This window comes from Xenopus laevis, chromosome 9_10S, assembly GCF_017654675.1.
Source record: "Xenopus laevis strain J_2021 chromosome 9_10S, Xenopus_laevis_v10.1, whole genome shotgun sequence".
Lineage (NCBI taxonomy): Eukaryota > Metazoa > Chordata > Amphibia > Anura > Pipidae > Xenopus > Xenopus laevis.
The window spans coordinates 27618085-27641824 of NC_054388.1; the positions used below are offsets into that span (position 1 = coordinate 27618085).

Below are 23740 nucleotides of genomic sequence, written 5' to 3' on the forward strand. Positions count from 1 at the left end.
AACTCTGCTGCTTGGCTCTGCATTTAGCTACCAGAAAAAATAGAATGATTCACATTTTGGCAGTCAGTTGGGGAGTAAGCCTGGAGCTTTCTTGGGGCCTAGTAGTGTAAAAAAGTGATTGGGTGCTTAGGTCTACTAGATCTGATTAGTCTGACTGTGACTTTTCAGTCCAATTGGTGGGAACATTGCACTAGCTGTGATTCACAAGGATTTGGAACATATCTCAACATGACTGTGACATCACAGTGATTACAAATAGGCATAGGCAAATTTGACCTGTTAGCTTGGTCAAAAATTCGCCGCCGACAAAAAAATATTTGTAGCGCGGTGAAATCTTTTTGTCTCGCCTCTTTTTTTTTTTTTTTTTTTTGTCGCATGCTGTCATACAAGTCTATGGGCGTCATTCCCGCGGCGAAACAAGGCAAAAAAATTCACCCATCCCTAATTGCAAAATCAGATCTGATCAGTCTGCTGTAAAATCATATGCAGTCACACTATCCACAAAATCGAATGCAAGTGAATCGAAATTGCATGACTGATAAACACAGAGGTATTTATATTCATAGACAGATACGGGAACATTCTGGTCCTTAGGGGATGACGGCTGGTGCGTCAATACAGTCATGACCCCAATCACAAGGCTCACAATACTTGCAGTCTCTGCTTCATACAACCCCATTGCTCACAAAAAAAAGATGGGGCTAATTATCCGGCCAAGAGGCTGAAGCTCTTTTGTTGTGACCAGGTAACATTCCACAGTCAATTGTTGCAGCAGTAATTTTATTTTGTTCACTAAAATAAGAGCCAGTTCCTGCAGTAGCCTTAACTAATCCAATCTGTTCTTGCAGCTTCATACATTTTTTATTATTTTTTTTTTTCTATTATCAAACATTTTCTGTACAGCAGAATACATGGTCAGTGTGAGCCAGGAGTTATAAGTGGTATCCTGATTGCCATTAACTGTGGCCCAGTCACTATAACTGAATAGATGTTTGCTTTTATTTTTAACTGCCCTAGACCAGTTCAAGCTGACTGGTTGCTACAGTTTTATTTAAAAAAAAAAGCTCTGCCAATTTTGTGATTAAACATTGTTGCCCTGTAGCTCTGGGTTTCTATGTTTGGTTTCAACGAGGGTACTATGTATGTTTTCCCTGTATGTTAGTTCCTCCGGGTGCTCTGGTTTCCTTCCAGACACCAAAGAATATACAGGCAAGTTTATTGGCTCCTGAAATTATATGAATGCAACAGGAAAAAAGATTGTAAGCTCCATTGGTGCACAGACTTATGAGTTACAAAACATGTACCTGACAAGTAATATGTTAACCTGTGTACATCGGCTATGTAGCGGGGCTTGCACTTTTAAAATAAGGTCTGACATCCTGCAAGAGGTGCAAGATCTTTTACCCTTTTTAGTTCTGTCCCCTGGTGGCAGTTGCATGGTGTACCACCATCAACACTACTTGCTTAAGTTTGCAAGGCTTCTACAATCATAAGGGTCAACTGGGCTGTTGGAGCACAGGATTCTGGGCCCTGCTTACTGCCCAAAGTAGGGGAGTCAGTTTGCAGCTGACTGTGTGGGTGGGTCGGGAGGGAGGTATTCACAGTGGGGTTTTCACAGCTTTGTCGGTGAGCCAAGAGTTGTGGATATCCCAGCCTGATACTGGCTGCCCGGAAAAATGCTACTGCTTACCAGTCACTGGCCCAGTGAATGATAGCTGGTAATTTGTTGCCTTGGTTTACAAAACCTGGAGCAAATGAGCACACACTAGGGGTCAATTACAAGCCCTGGAGGTGCCCAGTAGTTCACAGATACACAGCACTTGTGCCCAGGGGAGTTGCTGCTTTTTGTGCAGAGTATTGTACGAAAATCTGTCACTCTGTGCGAAGACCAGCACAGCTCAATGATGTGGACTCTGAGTGCTGCTTCTCCATCCTTGTGCCTCAGAATGATGGACAAGGGCTGGGATGGCAGGACACCTACTTGCCTCCCCTTTTGAATCTAGCGTGGCCTAACGCAGTCAGAGAGGAGTGCGCAGATCTCTGCTTAATGCTTCCTTTTTTTTGCACTTTGCCCATTGCGCAGTCCATTGTGGAATTCAGCCCTACTATTTAAGTATGTGTACACAAGTGGCGCTATCAAGATGGCAGTACCAATTTGAATGTTCCTGCCCAAATCATTTGTAACGATTTTCCCAAGCTGACAGATAAGGCTAGGTCATTAACAGTATTGAACTGCTTTTTGCCTGCAGGCATGACCTATCCATCTAGAGAGAAAAAATATGACACAAAAACAAACAAAAAAAGAGAGAGAAAATATGACACACAAAAGAAAGAGAAAATATGACACTTGGCTACATTAAAGGTTTGGTTTTTAGAGGGGACGAGGGCTTACTATAATAAATAATAACATAACTTCATTGACTCACACACACTTGGGCAGAGAGAACTAATAATGTTCTGTACAGTTTGAGCAGAATATTTTTAGACCAGTGCTCTGTCAATCATAAGCTTGTATTGCGCATCAGGGTTTGCCCATGGCAGATTCCTAGTATGAGGCTGTTGCAATCTGTGATGGAGGTGTGGGCTTTGAGCTCTTGGGTCACATTGAATCACTTGTGCCAGTTATGTTATGAGCTGCAGATCCTGCTGTAACTTTCACTGACTTTCGATAATTGTCATATTAGTACAGTAACTGTAACAGTCTGGCTGTCCTGAGTCGCATGTTCCATTTACAGGTGTTATAATTCCTTGTACAGCATTACTACAGACCACAGTTATGTTTGAAACCAACAATGAGCAGAACAGACACTGCAAGTATCCTGGTTAGTTGATAGAGGCTTCTGGAAATTCAGATGCAGAATTGGGAGTTAAGATGAAAGTGACCCAGCAGCCCTATGGCTGCTCACAAGTCAAGCTACTTTGAGCCTTTATTTGGCTTTTTTTTTTTTTTTTACTTTATTGTATTACTGTATATTTGTTTCACACACCAGCTGTAGTGGCTTGTAGGGGCTATTCCAGCACTAAATTTTTTATGTTTAGAAGTGAGTCGCCCACCCAAGTACCCCTGTGCTCTCCGACTGCTACTTTCATTTAACTTAACTGTAGGGTGGATGCCCTCTTCTCCTTCATATCAGTTCCAGTATGCTGTCAGTGTGGGATTCACAAAACCATATGATGTGTTAATTTGTATCTTTAACTATTGGCCAGAGCTTACAATCTCATGGAAATGTGAATACTCTTTCAACTACAGAACCTTCTCGGATGTGGCTATGGCATGGATTTACAGTCTGCTTATTGCCTCTTAAGATATTTTATGTTTTAAAACATAATCTCTTTGGTTTTCACATAGACTTTCATTTTAAATTTGGCAGCCTGTGACTCTACGAAGGCTGCCATCATAGTCCGCCTATCTTGATACCCTTCACTGTTAATAGAATTGACGGTATTACCTACCAGAGGAGCAATATTTAACAGATAAAAGCATTCTTTGCTCAGTGAGTTTGCTGCATAAGAAATAAAACTGCTGCCAAATTTGTATAGAGGAGTTAGAAATGTAGTATTTACTAAGCTGACCTGTATTTATTTAGGCCGCTGTGAGACATCACAGTCACTTACTGCCTCTACACATACTGTAGGTTATTGTTGGTTTTTAGTAGCAAATTACATTATTATCTTGGTATGCTTATCTTATCTCTCTCGAAGGCAGAGGTCTCTGTACACCCCTTCAAGGGGGGGGGCAGAGCAAACTCACAAACAGACGACATCTGTGTACTGTTGCCGGGGAATTCCCTACGACTTCAGTTGAACTGAACAAGCCATTTGGATAAGTGGTGAAGCATTTTCAAGAAAAACTCTAAATTCGAGTTTTATTTTTACTATAAAAAAACAATAGATTTATTATACCCCAAGGATGGAAAAAGTCTGAATCTGAAAATCCAGCATCTCAGAGCTGCCAAGGTTGTATATAAGTCCATGGGGGAGGTCCCTATCCTATTTGGAAGTTTCTGTGGTCTTTGAAATTAGCAGAACATTTGACATATTTCTGACAAAAATCCGGAAAACTCTGGGATTTCCGATCCGATTAAATCATGCTTTTTTTATTAATAAATAAGGTCACATCACAGATTCTAGTTTGGTCAACTTTTTTTATTTAAATACTCAGAAAAATTCAGATTTTGATAAATACAGTAAGCTCTAAATGTCCCGTTGCCTTTGACTTAATTCTGCTTGATACTGTCCTTTAATGCTTAACCAGCTTCACAGCAGAAAAAAACCATAGCTCACATTCAGTTACCTTGATGCAGTGTGCAATTTTGAGTGCAATTTCCATGGGTTTTTTCTTCAGAAATCTAGCAACATTGTGGGTGCAACAGGGGGATTCACTTTGCTCAACTGCACTGCACCTACAGTAGTCGCTTCAAATTCACCAAAATAGATTCCTGGTATAATTTCCGGTCTTTACCATGTGAGTACCATCAGTATATGATTCTTTAGGCACCTCTGGGAACTCTGGAGTTACCACCAGATCGGGGGAGGGGGGGGGTTGGGTAGCTCCAGGGTTCCTGTGCTTCAATAGACGAAGCATTAGGGATTATCTCTCCATAAATAGATACAGTGATCTCTCTGCTGTCATAAGCCGCACGTACTCCAGCCTCGGATTCTTTGCAGTGATTCTTTGTTGTAACTGTGAAATATCTTTGGTGTGACTAGCTGGAGGCCATCATTTGACAATGATGCATTTGTGTTACCCTAAATGCAGTTAAGGCCAATATCTCTCATGAGGATTTTTTTCTGAGGTTCAAAAAAAATTATGGGTACACACACTTTATGATTTATGATTTATGATTTCTGATGCAGTTATCAGTACCATTACTTATTTTCATGGGAAAAAATGACATTTCCACATGTGACATTACAATGACTATATTATATTATATTCCCATGTACTTTCTTGCCTTGAAATAGCTACGAGTGAAGGTACAAATCAGCGCTCTACAAATACATGTTAATAAAGTCTAATATGTTTTTACAGCAGTACTACCTATGTGATTGTAACTTGTTACCCTGCTTGTGTATTTATATATATATATATATATATATATATATATATATATATATATATATATATATATATATATATATATATATATATATATATATATATATAAAAAAATATATAGTCTGGAAACACACATACAGTACATAGTAGATGAGGTTGCAAAATACGTACAACCATCTACTTCAACCTTTTTGCTAGTTTGTCCAGTGGAAGATGAGGAAGACCTCAGAGGGGGAAGAAATTTTTTCCTGATCCTAAGATGGCAATTGGATCAGTCCTCGGATCAACTTAGTACTGGAGTTCAATTCAGTAACCTTTTTTTCTCCCTTTCTTAAAAGCAGCCCAACCCTTTCTTGAAGCTATCTAATGTATCTGCCAGTGCAACAGCCTTTGGCAAAGATTCACCACTCTTACTGTATCAACCACTTCCACATCACTTAACCTGAAATCACTTTCCCTCTGTTTAGACTCTAGACCAATGTATGTCCTCTTTTCATCTGAACCAACCTATGGAAACTCTTATAAGCCTCAGTTACTCATACTGTAACATCTGTAACTGAATGGGGCCCAAAATATTAACATAGTATGATTTTGTGCATTTTAGAATTTTCTACTGCTAGCTAGAAAACACAAAAAACTGGCACCATAAAAATAATGCTGCGCTGTGGTGCCTTTCAACCATATCCACACAGTTTACCCTGTAAAGAAACGAAAAAAAACATGACTTTATTTAGTCTTTCTTTGCTTTTAGTTTCCAATAAAACATTCTTACCCCTTTTTAAAATATTTTATACAAAGTAGTTAAGCAGCCCCAGATGTTACTTGGAATTCTCCCCTCCTGTCAATATAACAGAGACATGGTTCCCATTAATAGTGCAGTGGGGACACCACAATCTGCTGAAGCCTTCTCCTTAGTATTGTGCTTATTGGCAACCTAGTAGTTATGTGATCATTTGTAATAGCCTTTGCTGACTTGAGTGCTCATTGGTCGGAAAAAACCCTTAAAATACCCTTGTAGGTCAAGCCAAATCCATATTTTGGAGCGTAGCTAAATGAAGGCATGCAAGGTAACATCATCCAGATAGATTAAAATACAACATTCATGCAGAACCTTGATCAATTATCTAATTTAACAGGAAAATAAATGCTACAGTGAAACTTTCATGTTCAGCGAAAGTCTTTTTAGTGTTACATTTGTTCATTTTAGGAAAAACATAAATAAAATCACTGAAATCTGCTGTTTGCACCAGTATCCAGTTTGTGGTTGAGCTGGTTTCTTCATGTATGTTGTACAAAAGTATTGCTAATTATTGTTTTTCTCTTTTGGAGACAACTGATAATTCAATAGACCAAGAACTTTGAAAGTTCATTATTAGAAAATTTCCAAGAGGAGCATGTGAGAGACTTAGACTCAGCTGAATTTTCCTGTTGGCATGGAAACGGTATTTTCTCTTTAAAAAAAAAAAGTACTCGACAGATAAAATCTAAAACTGCAAAGTGCACTAAATATATATATATATATATATATATATATATATATATATATATATATATTAAAGATGTGGAATTGCTATGTACAGGCCTAGTTAACCAGACACATCAGGGACTAAGCTGCAGTGTGCAACAAAGAGCCATTTCAGCTTCTTTCTCTCAGATGGGTTACTCGTAGGCCAGACTCTTCTGCCATTCAGCAGAAGTGCCAGACCTAGCTGGCCGAGCACCCTAGGTAACATAGTAAGTTAGGTTAAAAAAAAGACATGTCCATCAAGTTCAAACTTTTATTTCTAATTTAACCTGCCTAACTGCTAGTTGATCCAGAGGAAGGCAAAAAAAAAACATTTGAAGCCTCTCCAATTGCCTCAGAGGGGGGAAAAATTCCTTCCTGACTCCAAAATGACTGAATCAGACTAGTCCCTGGATCAACTTCAGGGTCGGACTGGGGACTGGCGTGTGCGATGCATGTGTGCGCATGCAAAGGGAGGTTGCGGCATTGAGAAGCCTCTGAATCACGGATATGGATGCAGATCTGGGCCAGCCCAGTCCGACCCTGATCAACTTGTACTATGAGCTATCTTCCATAACACTGTATTCCCTCCCTTGCCAGAAAGGCATTCAACCCCTTCTAATGTATCATCCACTATGACTGATTCAGGGAGAGAATTCCAAATATTCACAGCTCTCACTGTAAAAAAAAATAAAGCATTAGAGCAGGGGTCCCCAACCAGTATCTCACGAGCAACATGTTGCTCTCCAACCCCTTGGATGTTGCTCCCAGTCCCATCAAAGCAGGAGCTTTTTTTTAATTCCTGGCTTGGAGGCAAGTTTTGGTTGTATAAAAACCAGTTGTACTGCCAAACAGAGTCTCCTGTAGGCTGCCAGTCCATATAGGGACTAGCAAACAGCCAGTAACAGCCCTTATTCGACAACCCCATGGACTTTTTCATGCTTGTGCTGCTCCCCAACTCTTTTTTTACATTTAAATGTGGCTCACGAGTAAAAAAAGGTTGGGGACCCCTGCATTAGAGAGATTATTATATGATCCCCTTATATATTTATACATAGTTATATCACCCCTTAAGCACCTGTTCTCCAGCGGAAACAACCCCAATTTGGCCAGTCTTTCCTCATAGCTAAGATTTTCCATACCTTTTACCAGCTTAGTTGCCCTTCTCTGTACTCTCTCTGTATATAAGGCCCCATCTAAAACATGACGTACAGTTTTGGTCTCCAGTGCTCAAACAGGAAATTATTAAATTAGAGAGGGTACAGAGAAGGTGATCCAGCCAGCCAACTCACCCCCCACCCCACCTGCTGTGCACAGTGATGCTGCAAAAGGTGGACATGTGAGTACATATGCATGCTGACACCTGCTGATGCAGAAGGATCAGGAGATGAGTAAGTGGTCAGAAGATGAGCTGGTGGCCAGGGCCCAGACTAGCAGTAGGCAGAAAGAAGAGGTACTGTGCCTAGCGCCCCCAATATTGTGCCCTACGCATGTGCCTCTTCTGCCTACCCCTAGTTCCGGCCCTGTCCGGCAAAAAATACAGACAAACTTAACAACTCTGTCCCCCTCACCATCCCTCATACTAATGAATGTAAAATTCCCTGATGCACACAAAGCGGTGACAGGTGGACTTAAGCTTTGCCAGTAATCGCCATGCTGCATCCAGTAGCATTAGGCTCAGATGTGGTATTCTGACTGCACGTGTTCTCATTTGGAGAGCAGCAACAGTCAGAAAAGCCTGTATGCCCACTGCAAGCGTCCTGTATATATATCCCAATTAAAAAAAAATTAAAAAGTTTTCTTTTTTTAAATTCATAAATATTCATAAATATAAATCACCGAACTGGAATGTGCACTTATTTTTATAAAATCTTGAAGACTTGAAAAAACAACTCAAATGCAGTTAAATCACATTGTCCAATATCGAGGAGTCTACCAACTTTAAAAAAACAAAAACTATAAAAATTTGAATTGAAAAAATCTCTTGAATTTTGCCTTGAAAAACTCCCCTTGACTTCTACATGTTTCTAGATGCTGCATTTATTCTTTGAGTTTTTAATTCTTAATCTCGAATATTCGAGTTTCAGAAACTCTAAAGTGAGTTTAATAGCAAAAAAAAAATTGCTGTAAAAGCCTTTAGTTCTTTCTCTCAGTCTCTATTTTTTTGTCCCTATTTCTCTAAATGCCCATAGCTGATATACACAGATGTCACAGTATATAAGATTCGGACGAATACCGAACCGAATTCGGATCATAATTTGCATATGCAAATTAGGATCTGGAAAGGAAAAAGTGCAAAAAACATTTTAACTTCCTTGTTTTGTGACAAAAAAAGTCACATGAATTCCCGCCCGCCACCAATTTGCATATGCAAATTAGGATTCAGCAAGGCACAAGGATTCAGACGAATCCTGCTGAAAAGGCTGAATCCTGGATTTGGTGCATCCATAGTTGCAAATCTAGGGAAATATATTGAATTCCAAAGACAGTGAAGGGCAGAGTACAGTGTGTGCTTCAGTATGAAGGAGGCAATATAGGGAAGCATATTTAATTCCTGAGGGACAGCGGTATGTGACAGAGGGAAAGGACAGAGGTGGGCCAGCCTGCCTAGAAATTACATTTGGGGTGGGTACAGGGCAGAACGTTATGCAACTACAAATGTAGTGGCAAATATATTGCCAGGAATTTGTCATTCCAGCTCTGGCCTTGAAACAAAAGCCAGGTACATTCCATTTCTAGGTCTCAATCTGAAATGGATCAGAGACTCAAAAAAGTACATGAACGGTCAAAAATCAGAATAACCAAAAAAACGTTGGTGACATTGGAGGGCTCACAGTATAAGAAAAACAGCTGCATTCAAATAACCAACATTGATCAGTGAAGGAGCTTAAAGGATCAGACTTGCTAAAACTGTGTTTTGCATTCCGTGCAGCTCCATACCTACATATCGTTAGAGGAATAAAAGCCAGGGCAATTTGTTCATTTTTTTAAAAAAACTTTTAATGCGATGCTTCATCTGCATCTCCATAGTTAATTAGCCTGTTCAAGTTCTGCTTTTGATTGGCCACCTATGTGACAAATCATAAAACAGCTCATGATGCTTAAAACAGAAGAGTTCACGGGCTTGCTATAATTTCTTTACTTTTTTTCTGCTTTACCCCAAGCTGTTATATAACATTCATTTGGAAGCCATTGGCTAATTCCAACTGTTGATTTCTCAATATTGCAAACAATAAAACTCCATATATTCAGATTACAGTTGGTGAGAAAAATGGGGATATGTACAGTACATCGAAATCTCTGAATCCTTTTATCAAGTGGTTGTTATAGTTCTACTTCTCATGCCTCACAATCTTTGTCCTCCTCTCCTGACATAGGAACCAGTGTGTTTGTAGTGCATTGTTGTTCTGCCCATACAGTATGTATTCACATTCAAATAGTTGCTTTGTTATGGGCCTTAATTCCTAGCATGTTATCCCACTGCAGGTCTGGCATCTCGGTGTTAAAACCATATCAATGTGAACTACACAGGAAAATAAAATGTAATCTTTCCTGACACTTTGGAAAGTACAAGGTGTATTTTTGGAAAGTCCTTTATCCTTCTTGCATTTCTGCTATAGTTTGTTCCAAACCAGTATCACATTGTAAAATCTTCTTCCCAAGAAATGTGAGCTCCTACTATCATTACCTTTTTGTTTTAATGTGTAAAAAAACAGCTTTTCTGAGTTGATAAATCTTTCTATTCTAAGCGAAACGCTCCATTCCAGCCTTCGTGTGACCTGAGAGTACTGGCAGGTGTTGGTGTTTTGTGCACGTGTGTGGGTTCTACTGTGTGCATTGCTGAAATGAAATTGTTCTCCCGCATGTCCTACTAGAAATCCAATAGCCATTGACAGCAAGAGTACATCTGGGTATCAGTGTATGAAATGGATATGGGAATTAAGCACGTGTTTATGGTACATGGGGAAAAAAGTAATTAGAATTAGAACACACGTGCAAGACGAGAACAAGGAAGAAAAGCAAATAAACCGACCAATGCAAGATAAAGAGGGATCAGTACTTTTATTCAGTTTTTAGACCTTTAGTAATGTTTGCTTTTAGCTTCATTAGGCCAGCTCATGTAATATCTAATTAAAAGAAACCCTTTATCTCAGTTTTTAGGTAGATAAGTCACCCAGAGCTAGGGTCAGCCGATTATCTGCACTGCTGTTTCTCATAACATATTCCATTTAAACCACAATGCCTTGCTTGACTCTGCTTTACAGGTGTGTTAAAGAGGTTGTTCACTTTAAATTTACTTTAAATATGATGTAGAGTGTGTGTGAGAGATATAGAGATTGTGATCTCAGTTATCTTTTTATTCAGCAGCTCTTCAGTTTGTATCAATCTGATTCTATGGTCCAAATTCCCCTAGCAACCATGTATTGATTTGAATAAGAAAATATGAGGCCTGAATAGAAAGAGCAGTAATAAAAAATAGCAATATGTGTGTAGCCTTACAGAGCATTTGTGTTTTAGATGGGATCAGTGAACAAGTCAGAAGAAGAAGGCAAATGATTTAAAAAAAAAAAAAACTTGAAATGGGGACCAATCAAAGGAGGCTTACAAATGAGCCATTCTATAACATACTATAACATACTAAAAGTTAATGTAAAGTTGAACCACCCCTTTAATCACAGAAAATGCAAGTTATTGTGGGAGTGGAAGCCTTGGGGGGAGGGGGGGTGAATACTGCTATATTGTTTTACAGGCACATGTAGGGAATAGTAAAGAGAAGACAGACAAACACTTTTAAAAGCAATAACATTTGCAATGAACTGTAATATAATTGCAGACGTGCAATGAATGTGTAATGGGATCTGTCTTAAAATTTCATTTATGTTCATTTGGCAGCCTTTTATATATAGGATTACAGTCACTTTAAAAATGTTCCTGTGTATCCCTGGTGCCACAAAAGAACCAACCTTGAACCACATGCTTTTTTAAAGGGTTGGTAAACCCTTCATTAAACTTTTAATATGTTATAGAATAGCCAATTCTAAACAACTTTTCAATTGGTCATCATTACATATGTGTTTTTATAGTTTTTTAAATATTTGCCACCTTCTGACTCTTTCCAGCTTTCAAATGGGAGTCATTGACCCCATCTAAAAACATCTGCTAGGGCTCTTACTGACGAGCGTTTTTCTGCGTTCAGCCGCAGGGGAGCGCAGGAATAGACGCATTACATTTTTCCAAACGCAGCTAGAGACGCAACATGCTGCATTTTTCCTGCGTTCGGCGCCTACACGCACCTGTGTGAGTACAGCCCCATTGGAAAAAATGTAATGCGTCTATTTCTGCGCTCCCCTGCGGCTGAACGCAGAAAAACGGAACGCAGGGGAGTGCAGGTAAAAACGCTCATCAGTAAGAGCCCTAAGGCTACACATTTATTGTGATTGCTAGTTTGTATGATCTATTCAGGCCCTCTCCTATTCATATTCCAGCCTGTTGTTCAAATCAATGCTTGGTTGCTAGGGTAATTTGGACCCTACCAACCCATTGCAAACGAGAGTTGCTGAATAAAAAGGTAAATAACTAGAAAACTACAAATAATTAAAATTTTTAATTAATTGCAAATAATATCACTCTACATCATACTAAAAGTCAACTCAAAGGTGAACAACCACTTTAACTGTAGATATACTAGTAGATAGGCTTATGCAGAGCTACAGTCTCAAAGAAAGTTGCAAGGAAAACTAACTGCAGGAGGTCGAGGGAACACGTGCATTTCATCTTGCAAATCTTTCTTCAGCCAGGGAACATAACATCCCCATCTCACAAGTGATTCTCCCGAGAGAAGCTTTTTCAGCCTTTCTATTTCCCTTAGCAGAGGCCTCTGAGTGTTGCTTGATCTTCCACTGCTTGATCAAGTCCCTTTTTCAGGACTTTTAAACAAAAGCGCCATTAAATATTCACATCCTCTTTATTTCTAGCATAGCTCTTGGTGGGTGGAAGGACTCCACAGCTCACCTCACTTCACCTCTGATTTGCTCTTTCCTTTCCCTTCTACCACATCTCAGCACTACAGTACGACGCACGGCTGAAAAGGAGGAATCTGCCATTTGCCTTCTGCTGCTACTACAGACACTAAAGGCCTCTTATGCATTGGTTTCAGAACACTGCACATTCCCACACATGTATGCAATTAATATTATGATTATATTAGAGCACATTAGTCTAAAGGGGGGGGCTCCTAGTAGTTGAGCTTTTCTATAGGAAAAAGATCCCCCATTATGTGTGTATGTATATCATACATTACATGATATCACAAGGCTCAAGAAAAGAGGTATTCCATTGTTTACACCACTTCTACATAAAGAGGCATTATTAATATATACTGTATACTCTACTTAAAAGCCCTGACCATTCATTTGCTGACCCATACATTTAGGCAAATGGAATCAGTGTCATAAAGGTGATCATAACATGAGAACCCAGACTATCAGAGCACAAGTCACATGACTGGGGGCAGCTCGGAATCTGACAATATGTCTAGCCCAATGTTAGATTAATCAAAATTAAATATAAAAAAAAAACTGTTTGCTCTTTTGAGAAATGGATTTCAGTACAGCTGGAGCAGCACTATTAACTGGTGCATTTAAAAAAATTCACACGACAGCATCCCTTTAAAGGGGATGTTCACCCTTTTGCAAAGTCCTACCAAAGTGGTTCCACTTTGCATAAGAGAAGCACTTTTCCCAAATACATTAAAGGGGTTATTCACATTTGAGTTAACTTTTAGTATGATGGAGACAGTGATATTCTGAAACAATTTGCAATTGGGCTTCATGTATTTATTATTTGTGTTTTGTTTAGTTCTTTAGCTTTTTATTCATCAGCTCTCCAGTTTGCAATTTCAGCAATCTGGTTGCTAGGGTCAAGCTTAACCTAGAAACCATGCATTGATATAAGTGACTGGAATATGATAGAAAAGAAAGATGAGTAATAAAAATTAGCAATACAGAGCATTTTCAATGGGGTCAGTGACACCCCAAAACAAGGCAAATTTAAAAAAATAATAATAATAATAACAATAAAGACCAGTTGAAAAGTTGTCATTCTACAACATATTAAAAGTTGCTCAAAATTATATTTTCTTGTTTACATTTCTCATTATGCAAATATAAAACAATTATATGGCGTTTCTCTAGAAGGCAAACGGCTTCCATAAGCTTTGCTCCTTCAGTGTTCCATCTGGAACCCTGTAGCTTTAGCCATCAGGGCAAGTGTTAACGTGAGAGATTAAAGAGAACATTTAGGATTGTGAGCAGGTTTTAACAGAGCAACCCTGAATAACTGGCCAGTTTCCAGTGGGGAAGATCTGAAAACATGTTTACCTGAAAGGGTTTTGAGAATGGTAGTGTGAGTTTAATTTTTTATTATTTGTGTTTTTTTTTTATTTAGCTTTTATTCAGTAACTGTACAGATTGCAATTTCAGGAATCTGGCTGCTAGGGTCCAAATTGCCCTAGTAACCCTCCTTGAATAAGAGACTGAAATATGATGAATAGGAGAGGCCTGAATAGAAGGATGAGTAATAAAAAATAGCAAATAACAATACATTTGTGGCCTTACTGAGCATTTGTTTTTAGATGGGGCCAGTGATCCCCATTTGAAAGCTGGGGCAAGTCAGAAGAAGGCAAATAATTCAGACTATAAAAAATGAAGGCCAATTAAAAAGTTGCCTAGAATTAGTCATTCTATAACATTCCAAAAGTTAATTTAATGGTGAACCACCCTTTTAAAGATGCATTGGTCAAAAGATACTTTTTTCCCACTTCTATTAGCAGTATATTCAACTTTAAAAGGCTATACTATACTTCTTTGGTTTTCCCAAGAAATGTAGCCATAAAGTTATATACCATATGAGGTTTATCCTGGCTTGATGATTTTATGGTGATATTTTTGTAGCTTAAAATACCCTGTTTCACATTATAATAGTATGGATGATATGGTGAGAATAGAGAAGCATCCTCTGGTCCTTTATAGGCATAATTTTCAACTCAAAAGGGTCCAGATGCATGTGGAAAAGTTTTATGTATTTATATATACACACACAAAGATATATACATTGAGATGGTGATGTTTCCAAAGTTAAAGGAGAACTAAACCCTAAAAATGAGTATGGTTAAAAATGCCATATTCTACATACTGAACTTATTGCATCAGCCTAAAGTTTCAGCTTCTCAACAGCAGCAATGATTGAGGACTTCACACTTGTCACAGGGGGTCATCATCTTGGAAAGTGTCTGTGACACTCACATGCTCAGTGGACTGTGAGCAGCAAAGCTTAGGCGTCGTCACTAATTTACGTTTGCACATGGATAGGAAATTGGCTACAGGATAGGGTACAGAGGGTGGTTGTTAATGGAACATTCTCTACTTGGAGTAAGGTTCTTAGTGGGGTCCCTCAGGGCTCGGTATTGGGTCCACTTTTATTAAACTTGTTCATTAATGACTATGGGGAGGGTATTGTAAATTAGTGTGTTTAAAAAAGTGAATAAATCTCAAAAGCCTTCTATCAGCTTTTATTTCCATACACACAAATGCTTTCGGAACACTGCACATTCTATTCCAAATCAAAACATGAAGAACAATTTACCAAATTTGTGTTATTCCTTTACAGAAATTGATGAAAAGGGAATAGTATGCTGTACAAAAAAATGGCAGTGTCTGTTAGTGATGGTGAACTACTATTATTCTGAACTGTATATTCACCCTATAATCCAGCTTCTAGCAAAGTATTTATTCACTACAGCAAAGCTTTGTATGTAGTTGTAGAAGAGTGCGGAAGAGGTTAAACATACATTGTTTTTTTTCGTTTTTTTAAACTTTCATGCACCATGTGATTTCATCAAAGCTATTTCTGTTATTGGCGAATTTCAGAGCCACGCCCATCAGACACTTGGAAGGCTCTTTAATCAGACTGCTTTTTCTATCCTTACATAGTTTGATTGCAGCTTCCAAAATAAAGGGCTTTTAATCAGGGTTTTCAGCTGTTTAATGACAGTTCAGTAAAATGTTATGGTGGGGGAGCAAAATGTCTCGCCTTTGCCCTCTGCTGTTATTATTTTGCATTACACCAGTATAACTTTTGAATGAAATGAAAACAGTAGCATAAATTGCAAAATTTTGCTAAATTTTTAATCCAATTTGCACCCTGGTATTTCTTGGATTTCTTTCAAAGGGTGCAGCATTCAAGTATCTATAGAGATGTAGCCTATCTGACAGCATTATACAAAAAGACAAAGGCGTAGTATCTGTTAACGGAACAGTTCAGTTAGTTTAGTCAGTTTAGTTATGTCCCATGTGCCCCCCCCTCAAGGCATTGATTAAGAGTTTCAAAGCAGGAAGTTGTGTTCTATTTTGTTCTGTTAGACACACAACTTCACTCCAGCCACCTTACCTCAGGTGGCAGTGAAAAAACGTCACCTCCTGTAACTTTAAGAGCAAATTGCCAGTTTTATCAACTATAAATTTGGCTCCACTAGTGCAGAGAACACTATAGCACTCATTGCACTAACAATGCGGTCCCCCCGACCTGCTCTGACACAAATGTTTCAAGCATGGATCACCCCTGGCCTTTATAGATTGCATGTTTGGCTAACTAACTATATTTAGTAATTTTTTTTATTTTTCACAGCCTACCTATTTACCCACTGAACTGTTCTTTTAAAACAGTGACATTAAACACAAAAGTCTAATATCTGTATCTGTAATGTACATTCATATTTTAAAAAGTAGTTTTTTTAGTGTCAGTATCACTTTAAGGTATCGTGATCCAAGTTACAAAAATAACCCTTATGTTGAAAACCCTAAGTCCCAAACGCTCTGGTTAACAGGGCCCATAACTGTACCATTATGCATTGATAGTAACTTCTTCTTTAAAGCAAACTATTTACTATGATCCCATATAGGGCACAGGAAATCCAGTGCTACATGCAGAGCACAGCACCCACAGGTTGGGCACATGCAGGGATATGTAATATAATTTTATAAAGAGCTGGATGTAATGTGTGGCTTGCATACAAGTTACTTACATGTGACTGGTCCGCGTCTACCCTCGTGGTGGCCCTCCGTCAGCCGGACTCCGCTCCAGGCACAATGACAACGTCCAAAGTAATAGTAGATAGACAGGAGTCCTAATAACCACGGGTAGTTTTAAGATAAAAAAACATCTTTATTTCCAAGCATCTTTAAAAACACAAACAGGCATCCTCCTGGAGCTCTTTAACTAAACCATGACGTGTCTAGTCACCTACTTGTAATGTGTGGCTTGCACCCATTTTTTTGCACTTTGGTTGATATCATTGAATCAGCATTCTTTCATAATTTTGCAATCAAAAGGATACCACCATACCTTCCCTCTGTTTTAAATCCCAATTCAATTTAGAATATATGTTGAAACTGTTAAAATGATATGCTTCCAGTGGTGCAAAGGAAGAAGGAAATTTGGCCATAGAACTAACAAATGTTATCTTTATTTTATCTAGGGCAAATTTTGGCAGCAAACCGGAACACCCCAAGCCCCATTGATCCAGAATCCATCCAAGTTGTGGTCGGATATGAACCAGACCCAGCAGATCTGGCGCTCTCTAGCATCCCAGGCCAGGAGATGTTTGACCCAAGGAAGCGCAAGTTCTCGGAGGAAGAGCTGAAACCACAGCCTATGATTAAGAAAGCTCGTAAGGTCTTTATCTCAGAGGATCTGAAGGTAATTTGGAAACAGTTTTCAAAATTCCCTCTGCAAATTAACATTGCATGTCTTCTGTCACAGTTTTATCATCACAGTCCCTCTCTTCTCTTCTGTTGATTAGTCCTACTTTCTGTCTTTCTCCATTATTGTTCCCGGGTCTCATTTGCCATCACAGGAGCATATTTACTAAAGTGCAGATTCTTCTTCTCCTTTATCACCACCAAATTTTGCATCAATACATAAGGTATAACAGCGGAGAAAATGTGCCAGAGAATTTGTGCCATAAAGAATTGACGTATGGGGGATAAAAGCATGGAGGATATGACATAGATAACCCAATGTAAATATGGCTTTTTGATAGTAGTTAATGGTAGTTTGCCTGCCTAAATCTGGCAAAATTCCACTTGGCGAAAATGTGTTTTTGCTCTTTAGAGAAATTGGCGAATGCTTGCAGTTTCACTGCACATCTCACCTGGTGGAAAGATGTGAAATTGCACTAATATGAAGTTTATTTGGCCAAAACCTTGTAAAAAAAAGTTGTAAAAACTTGTACTCACCTATTAGTAAATTGCCAGTGCTGTTGCAAATTTTTATATGTAGAAATAAGTTAAATCAACTGGATTTGCTGTGTTTTTTCCTTGAAGACGTTTTACCAGTCATCCAACTGGCTTTCTCAATTCAGAATAACTTGTACGTAGGATCTTTCTTCAAGTTATATCCTCTGGAATGTTGCTCCAATCAGCATAATATGTTTATCATAATCCACAATGATGTGGAAGTTAGGTGTTGATTGTATTAGCAAGATTAGACTTGTGTATTGTAATAAAGTCCCCCCTGTTGTAAAATTGCAATATAAGTAACCTTGGTCTTTGGCATTATGTTTTAATATAGGCATGGAATGCCTAGGTTACATATAATGCCCTTATGTATTACAACAGGGTGTATGTTATTAACATATGCCTATTCTAGAGCAGGGGTTTCCAAACTATAGTACCCATGAGCCACATTCATAGTAACATAGTAACATAGGAAAAATACCTTCCTGACTCCAAAATGGCAATCGGACTAGTCCCTGGATCAACTTGTACTATGAGCTATTTCCCATAACCCTGTATTCCCTCACTTGCTAAAAAGCTATCCAACCCCTTCTTAAAGCTATCAAGTGTATCAGCCTGTACAACTGATTCAGGGAGAGAATTCCACATCTTCACAGCTCTCACTGTAAAAAACTGCTTCCGAATATTTAGGCGGAACCTCTTTTCTTCTAATCTGAATGGGTGACCTCGTGTCAGCTGAAAAGACCTACTGGTAAATAAAGCACTAGAGAGATTATTATATGATCCACTTATATATTTATACATAGTTATCATATCACCCCTTAAGCGCCTCTTCTCCAGCGTGAACATCCCCAATTTGGCCAGTCTTTCCTCATAGCTAAGATTTTCAATACCTTTTACCAGCTTAGTTGCCCTTCTCTGTACCCTCTCTAATACAATAATGTCCTGTTTGAGTGATGGAGACCAAAACTGTACGGCATGTTCTAGATGGGGCCTTACAAGTGCTCTAAACAGTGGAAGAATGACCCCCTCCTCCCGTGACTATCTGCCCCTTTTAATACTGCGTAAGATCTTATTTGCCCTTGATGCTGCCGACTGGCATTGCTTGCTACAGCCAAGTTTATCATCTACAAGGACTCCAAGGTCCTTTTCCATAATGGATTTGCCTAGTGCAGTCCCATTAAGGGTATAAGTGTCTAGGATATTTTTACATCCCAGGTGCATGACATTACATTTATCAACATTGAATCTCTTTGCCACTTAGCTGCCCAGATTGCCAGTTTGTCAAGATCATGTTGCAAGGATACCACATCCTGGATGGAATTAATTGGGCTGGATAGTTTTGTGTCATCTGCAAACACTGATACATTACTTACAACACCCTCATTAATGAACAAGTTAAATAAAAGTGGACAAAATACTGAGCCCTGGGGGCAGGGGCGATCCTGGCCCCTCCACCGCCTGAGGCAGCAGCAGTTGCTGCTGCTCCCCCTCCCCCGGGAATTTGCTCTTAAAGTACCAGGAGTAGCATTTTTGCGGCCCTTAGTACCCAGTGGGGTGCTGCCGCCTGAGGCGACAGCCTCAACTGGCCTCATTGGCGAAGCACCCCTGCCTGGGGGACCCCACTAAGAACCTTACTAGAAAGTAGAGAATGTCCCATTAACAACCACCCTCTGTACCCAATCCTGTAGCCAGTTTCCTATCCACGTGCAAACGACTTCATTAAGCCCAACAGACCTTAGTTTAGAAAGCAGTCGTTTGTGGGTAAAAGTTGTTGGGGAGCAGCACAAGCATGAAAAAAGTTCCTTGTGTGACAAATAAGGGCTGTGATTGACTAATTAGTAGACGCTATGTGGACTGGCAGCCTTCAGGATGCTCTGTTTGGCAATACTTCTGGTTTTTCTGCATGATGGATGACTGCCGTCCACTCCAGAGTAATAGTCAGTTTGAAATAATGATGGGGGTTATTATATTTTCCCCTGTTCATTTCAGCTTCTTATAATAATTTCATCTAATAGATACCAATTGTATTACAATTAGTGTTATATTTGCTGTACATTAAACATAACATATATTGTTAAATGTTCTTTTGTATTTGTGCATATTATTTAAATAGATAATTGTCTGTTTTGTTTTATCCTTTTTAAATAAAAAATTAAAGGGCACCTAGCATAACAATGTCGTTTCCAGGTACAGGTGTAGGACAACCACACGTCTGTTGGGAGAAACAAAAACTGTTATTGCCAGAAAATGCGCCCTATGAGCCCAATACTGCCTACACCTGGAGCTTTTGTCCATATTGGAGTGCACCAGCTCCCTCACTATGAATGTGTATGATGTAGCATTTGTTGGCTTTTCCCCTGATCCTAAATCACACACTCGATCATAATGAGTGAGCTGGAGCACTCCAACATAGCTAGAAGCTCCCAGTGTGTGGGCGATAGAGGGCAATGATTCCTCACCTTCAGAGGGGGAAACGATTTAGTGCCCTTTAATAAAGCACACCTCCTTCTGAGGGTAAGAATGCTGGGTGAAAGGTCCGAGCTAAGAGGGGATTTGCAGAATGTGATGAGATGTTGATTTCTAGAGCTCTGGATGCACGGGATGTATATAGTTCAGCCGAGATTAAGTTTAGCTGTAAGCTCAGAGCTTTTGCTGGGAAGATAATACTATATGAACAAATGGAACGGCTTTTTTAGTGTAGATATTTATATAAACCAAGAGCATGAAAGGCACGAAGACTTGTCCAGATATGCAGAACATGAGACGTTATTTTAATCTCCTTGATCGTTAATTACGCCTGTAATGTGTTCTGCTCTTTCCACTTGTACCTGCTGCACCCAGGAGAAAAATAATGGCTCCTGTTCTAGATATCTAGATAACGTTTCTTGGAAGGGATGCGCAATGAAAACATCTGTCTTTGTTTCCCAGTAAAGATGGCTGATCCTGTCCAGTAATACCTGGTGTCTCTGTTGTTTTTTAACTTAATCACTTTGGAGGCACTGAGCCTCTCTGCATTTATTTGAGCCATTTCAGCATGCTGATTGGCTGCTTGATTCCCAGGACATGTTGAGGAGATTAGGGCACATGATTCCAGTATGCCAACCTCTGCTCAATCGGGAGGGGATTAAAGGATTTGCTGTAGCAATTTGTAGAAATAAAGATGGATGTGGCTCAGGTGACTCAGTAATGAATTGCTTCAAAGCTGATTTTGTGGTGAGTTAACTAGATGGAAGTCTGGAGATTAATTTGAGTTCAGATGTTCTCTGTTCCAGTCATTGTGATTTCCTTTGTTCGATATTTGTATTGTTTTGAAGGATATAATTTATAAACACTGCATTTCCACAATATATTTATATTTTTAAGCTATATGCAATGATAAAGATAAAGGAAGCATGACGGTCAGATCTACTAATGTGCCATTAATTACATAAGAAAGCCTTGCTGAATTCCTTGTTTTTTTTCCTGATAATTAGAAGGGCAGGTAAGCACATAGAGATGGTGTATAGATTTAACTAAGAACCTGTATAGCCTCTTCCATTTCCCATTTGCCTCAGCATCCCTTACTCCCTTTAACTGACAGCTGTGCCCCTGGTCACTGGGGTCACTGCTTCTGCTTCTGGGGGTCACTGCTTCTGGGCAAACCCCCTGTGGCTGCAGTAACAAAAGCTTGAGGATAGAAAAAAATGGGGTAATGTAATAAAAAGTGTTATGTTTGCCCAGACCCATAGCAAACAGTTATTTGTTTGGCTGCTTTGAGTAACTAGACAAGCAGCAAACTTAAGACCATTTATTACATTGCCCTCTAACAATGACACAAAGATTTGTTAAAGAGCTTGGAGTTTTTATAGAATAGTTCATTATTTTATTCATAAATGTAGCTACCATTTTGACAGCTGTATGTGATTGCTGCTGCATGTACAGATGGTGGAGATATTTTGCACAAAGCACACTATTTATTTTTATTGAGTGGTGCCGATTCCTGTGCCAGAGGTGTCTCCATTTAGGGAAGAATGCATGATACAGCACCAATGCTAGCTTGGATGTCTTAGACAAGTATAATATCAATGGCTGTAGATATCCCAAGATCTACAGTTAGTTTAGTGTAGGTATGTGTATATTTATTTTTATATATGTGAGTGTATAGATATTTGTAAATACATGTACTAGGGCCATTTGGAGGGGTTGAACTTGAGGGACTATTGTCTTTTTAGTTAACCATTTTCAAATGTAAGTGAACATATGGACTGATTATTGTCAATTCTTGTTTCTTTCTTCTAAAATCTAACATCCCCATCCCTCTTTTTTTTAAAAAAATGAGCAGGATGAAAAATACTGGACCAGGCGCAAGAAGAACAATTTAGCTGCCAAGCGTTCACGGGATGCTCGGAGACTGAAAGAGAACCAGATTGCCATCCGAGCCTCGTTCCTCGAGAAGGAGAACTCGGCCTTAAGAATGGAGGTGGCCGACTTGCGGAAGGAGCTTGGCAAATGCAAGAATGTTTTGGCAAAATATGAAGCTCGACATGGTCACCTGTAAGGAAAAAAAAGTGTGTTTTATTTATAAGGACAAAATGGACACCCTTTCCCTGTAGCACTAAACACAAATCAACCTATCTGTCATCAGCACTTTACTGGAATCAGAAACAGTGTTTCTGTGCTTGTTATTCTGCACTTTTCCATTTTACAAAGCGCTTTCTAAGAAGGTACCATTTTCTTAACCGGACTATATAACAATAAGAAAAAAACTCTTGTAGCAAAACCTGTTCCAGTGCTCATTTCAGAGCCATCTTCACCATGTTCCCTTTAGGTTATTGTCAGCCATTATGGGAGTATGTGGGTCTCGCTGGAAGACCGTCTGACATTTTCCTTACATCACGGGACACATAAACAAGTCTACAGTCTTATGATCTAAAATAAGAACTGTTTAATAAAATGTTTTTGAATTCTTTTGGTCCAGAATCCTCAATTCTCTCTTTGTTTGGTAGGGGTGGGGAGAGAGGACCTTGACAGCTATGAAAATAAATACTATAATTGTTTTCTGGAAAACAAAGATGAAATCTTTAATCATAATAGATATGTATATTTCCAGGTTGCTTCTTTTGTATGGTCTAACTATGTCAGCAATATTCCTTGAGTTCAACGCTTGTGATTGTCTCATTTTTGGTAAATAACCATAATATTGAATATGGGAGACTTATTTGCCCCACTGTTGGCACATTTTATATTAAAAGCAATAACTCTCTACATTAAGCATGCAGCTGGGCTTTTCTATCAGGATTGCCACAATGCTAAACTACAATATATCACACAAGTGAGCATGTAACTATCACAAGGTGCATATACTACATTAGAATTTCAGATGCATTTGCATGTGTTGATTTTTACCATCCTGACAATTTCCCCCCTCCCGTGGATTTAAAGGGGTGGTTCACCTTTAGGTTAACTTTTAGTATGTTTTATTTATTTGTTATTGTTTTTTAATTATTTGCTTTCTTCTTATGACTCTTTCCAACTTTCAAATGTCGGTCACTGACCACATCTAAAAAAACAAATGCCCTGTAAAGCTACAGATTTATTGTTATTGCTACTTTTTATTACTCATGTTTCTATTCAGGGCCTCTCCTATTCATATTAGTCTCTTATTCAAAGCAACACATTTTGTTGCTGGGGCTATAAGGACACTAGCAACCAGATTGCTGAAAATGCAAAATGCTGAATAAAAGCTAAATAATTCAAAAACCACAAATTATAAAAAAATTAAAACCCCTTTAAGTAAAGATTTCAATGAACAGGCAGACCTTTTTTGACCTTTCCACCCCATGAATGTGGTCTGGTGCCAATTACAGTGCACAGATTTTTTTTTATAATAAAACTTTGCTT

At 38.9% G+C, this 23740-nt stretch overlaps 1 protein-coding gene across 2 annotated transcripts in view; it reads left to right on the forward strand.

The window, feature by feature from the left end:
- The window catches only part of hlf.S (hepatic leukemia factor S homeolog), a 32965-nt gene extending 10157 nt beyond the window's left edge, over positions 1 to 22808 (forward strand). Inside the window, exons 3-4 of one of the 2 annotated variants that reach the window (XM_018240540.2) lie at positions 17098 to 17318; positions 22179 to 22808. In XM_018240540.2, coding sequence (XP_018096029.1) covers positions 17098 to 17318; positions 22179 to 22397 — 440 coding nt within the window. In that variant the 3' untranslated portion in view covers positions 22398 to 22808. The remainder of the gene's footprint in view (positions 1 to 17097; positions 17319 to 22178) is intronic. The other variant, XM_018240541.2, reaches the window with a different exon arrangement.
- The last annotated feature ends 932 nt before the right edge of the window (positions 22809 to 23740 follow it).